The sequence below is a fragment of the Furipterus horrens genome, unplaced genomic scaffold, assembly GCF_987537825.1.
Source record: "Furipterus horrens unplaced genomic scaffold, mFurHor1.1.pri manual_scaffold_1, whole genome shotgun sequence".
NCBI classification, from domain to species: domain Eukaryota; kingdom Metazoa; phylum Chordata; class Mammalia; order Chiroptera; family Furipteridae; genus Furipterus; species Furipterus horrens.
In genome coordinates, this window is record NW_028327171.1 from 76,879,523 (window position 1) to 76,883,141 (window position 3,619).

Below are 3,619 nucleotides of genomic sequence, written 5' to 3' on the forward strand. Positions count from 1 at the left end.
TATTTCATGCATCAAATATATCATTCACATATGTACATATATGAATTATATATATATATATATATATATATATATATATTTACTAAAACAGTAATTAAAAGAGTACCAGAAATAGTTTTCTTATATCTTGGCACTATTAAACACACACACAATTTAGCCTTTAGCCCAATTAGTTAAATATTATATTTATCTATTTTATAGATGGACAAATGGATTCAGAAAATTTAATTCAAAACTTTCACATAGAGTGACTGAAATTTAACATAAAGCCTATGTTCTGTCACTATAACAAACTGTTTGTGAAAATTATTATCTCTATCAGGAACTCTTCTGAACCTTCTTTACTGTCTTTTTTTTTAACAGAAATTATTTCCTCAAGAGAAAGAAAATCTAGGAAACTAAAAAGAAGACAGAAAAAACTGATAGGAAACTACTAAGGATAGGAGAATCTCAAATTGTGACAATTTTTTTCAATCACACCTACAACTCAATTTTGAGCCAATTTATAATATTTGGGAATTATCAAAGAGTTTATAAACTTGAAGTTACAAACTATCAAATACTTTATTTAAAGTATCCCCATAGAATCCAGCTAAAATACTCTATCAGTTACTATAACATTTCTACAAACCAACTGCTTTCAAGAAGATCTCAACCACTGTCACAGAATGGTGCCAGTAGCATATTATGATCAACATGTTGTGCCTTTAGAACACTCTTACTAACTGACCACAACTGAGTCATTAATCCATAAGTACACAGGTGAAAATCTAAGTCAACTCAATAATCAATCTTTGGTCAGGGTACAGTCTGATAGTAATTACTTTTCAGCATCCCAACCAAGCTCCAATCAGAAGGTGCAGAAATCCTCTACCAAGTCTCAGGACACAGTTCCACAGTGCATCTATAACAGGGTTTTGAAATCACCATTACCCTAGTCCAAATGTCAGGCTACACCTTCACTAGACCTCCACCAGAGAACTTCACTGCAGCCTAATTGGAGAGCCCTGAGCTCCCTTGTGTCTCACTCCAAACCTCAAACAACATCTTCATTTAACCTCCTCAAGACATCATCATCCCTGGAGCCTAATCAAACAGACTTGAGAATCACAGTTACCCCTCCCCAAACCTCAGAATACAACTTTCTTAGACCTTTGCTGGAAATCACCTTTACTGAAGTCTAATCAAGAAGTCTCAAGTTCTTCATTAATCCCTTTTAAACATCAAGAAACACCTTCCCTAGACATCATTTGGACATCATCATCTTTGGGACCTAATCAAAGAGTGCTTGGCTCAACATTACCTCAGTCCAAGTCTCAGAAAGTATCTTCATTGGATAGCCTTTGGATGTCTTTATTAGAGAACAATCAAAGATCTTTGAGCTCATCATTGCTTAACTCTACACCTAAAACAAATGACTTGTTTCAGGTAGCGCCTTCATTGCAGCAGAATCAAATGGATTTCAGATCACCATTACCTGACTCTAGACCTCAGACACCAACTGTGTTGAGTCCTAATCCTTGTGTTCTGAGTTTACCATTCTCTGACTCTAAACCAAGGAAATCACCTTTATCATATTCTGTCCATCAGACTCAGAGTTTACCATTGTTCCAGCCCAAATCCCAGACAATGTTTATACTGAATCATACCTTTAGGATTTTGGGCTCACCAGTTTGTGACTCCAAGTTTCAAAACACCACTTCAGCAAATGACAAACATAGAGTCAGAGATGTATCTTCACCCCATCTCAAACCAAATGTCTCAGGTCAATCATTATCAAACTCCAAAAACATAGCTGCTAAAACATGGGGCTCCAGAATCCAGAGCAAAAGCAGCTTTGATCTTTCTGCAAAGGCATATTCAAATAAAGGAATTCCATGGACTTTAGATTATATTTATCCTTGTATTGTTAAAGGTGGAGCTGTCCCTGATGATGTCGTAAATAGAATTATCAATTCTCTCTCCAAGACCAGAATCCAAAGGGATCTCTGTAGGCAAATTCTCTTTCGAAGGATGAGGGGAAAGCCAAATCCTCATCCTGGTCCCCGCCTTTCATTACGTTACATGGTTTGTTTAGCTTGTGCTTCCTGCATAAAAACTCAGTGTAAGCATCTTACAGGAAGAAAAGATCCTCGTGGTGCAATACTGTCTGTCATACCAACACCTGAGTGCAGTTCTGAGGGAGAAGCAGAAGTGAAATTAGTTTTAATTCTTTCCCTACCAGACAGTTCTTTCTCATCTTATCTTCCATTCTCTGTGAAAGAAGAACAACCTGATGAAGCCCTTGAAGAGAGTCTTGAAGGAATGAAGAAGATATCACAGTTTTCCTCTATTGAATCTGGTAACACACATGGGCTTAACATGAAGACAAAATTGCTGACAGTAGCCCCTGAAAACAAAATTGTTACCCAACAGACTCAGGCTATTGACTGGCTGCTTTACATTAAGAAAAATAGTTTTCAACCACAGACTAGGCTCCCATCTTCTCCCTCTTCCATATCTTTCTCTTCATCTTCCTCTTCCTCTTCCTCTTCTTCCTCCTCTTCCTCTTCTATTGCACCCTCCTCACCCTTTCCTTACAAAGAGTCTGCCACATCTAACCTCTCAGGTTGTATGTTCACTAAGTTAGTTAGTTACCACCGGTTGCCTCCGGGAATCTCCTGGCTTGAGTTTATATGTAGCAAAAATTACCAGCTACTTTCTGAAAAAACACATCAAAATCAATATCCACTTCCACAAACAAATCCTGTAAGGAATAGCACCATAGTGAAAGAGCCAAAGGAGTCAAATATACTTTTCAAATTTTTCCAAAGTAAATGAGAGAAACCTTGATTAAGTTAACTTTTTGTTACTTTGAAAGCAATTGACCTCTTAGTTCTTTGAGACTAAAATTTGACTTCCTATCATACTTAATAAAATTCTTAATAATGACTGAATGGGACTCTATATTTTAGCTGATGATATATCTAGTTAAGGGAAACTATTTCTATCAAGTCTATTTCTTAGTTAAATAATAAACTATGATCCTGGAGAACAAAACTATATTTCTTGTTTTTAACCAAATGCAGTCACTATATAATTATTGTTAAATTAATCATAATTGGGTATAGACCAGAAATACCCTACCTATCTTACACAGAATAGTATCCATCTAATTTTTATTCTTTTTCCTCATAAGACATAATGACAGTATCTTTCAGCCATGTATGCTAATCTGTTTCCCTATTTCTAAAGAAATTTCAGATCATGTTTAATAGGTAAGATATATAGCTATAGATAGAGTAATCTTTTCAGTTATGTGTTTCTAGGGAAAATTCTTCTGTGCTGAGATTCCATACTCTGAAATCCAATTATTTATTTAACCTTACTTAACAAATCTCAGGAAGGGTAACTAACTGGTACAGATAATCCTACCTCATGCTGACTCTGACAATATTGAAATAATGAGCTCTAATGTCACCTGTTCATCACTTTCAAAGAGGGTTAATAAAAATGTTTAAAAAATGTCTTTGTTCCACTGGGTCTACTAGTATCAGGAAGAGAAGGGAGTTGTTTCACCTACTTACTGTAAGTAATTATCTCTATCTCCAAAGGATAGAATTATTATCTCTTTTATATA

At 35.5% G+C, this 3,619-nt stretch overlaps 1 protein-coding gene across 1 annotated transcript; it reads left to right on the forward strand.

The window, feature by feature from the left end:
• Positions 1-668: 668 nt before the first annotated feature.
• Positions 669-2,820, forward strand: CSNK2A2IP (casein kinase 2 subunit alpha' interacting protein). Its single transcript, XM_090291604.1, is given in 2 exon segments — positions 669-1,103; positions 1,105-2,820. Coding segments are annotated over 2 exon segments (2,151 nt in total).
• Positions 2,821-3,619: the final 799 nt, after the last annotated feature.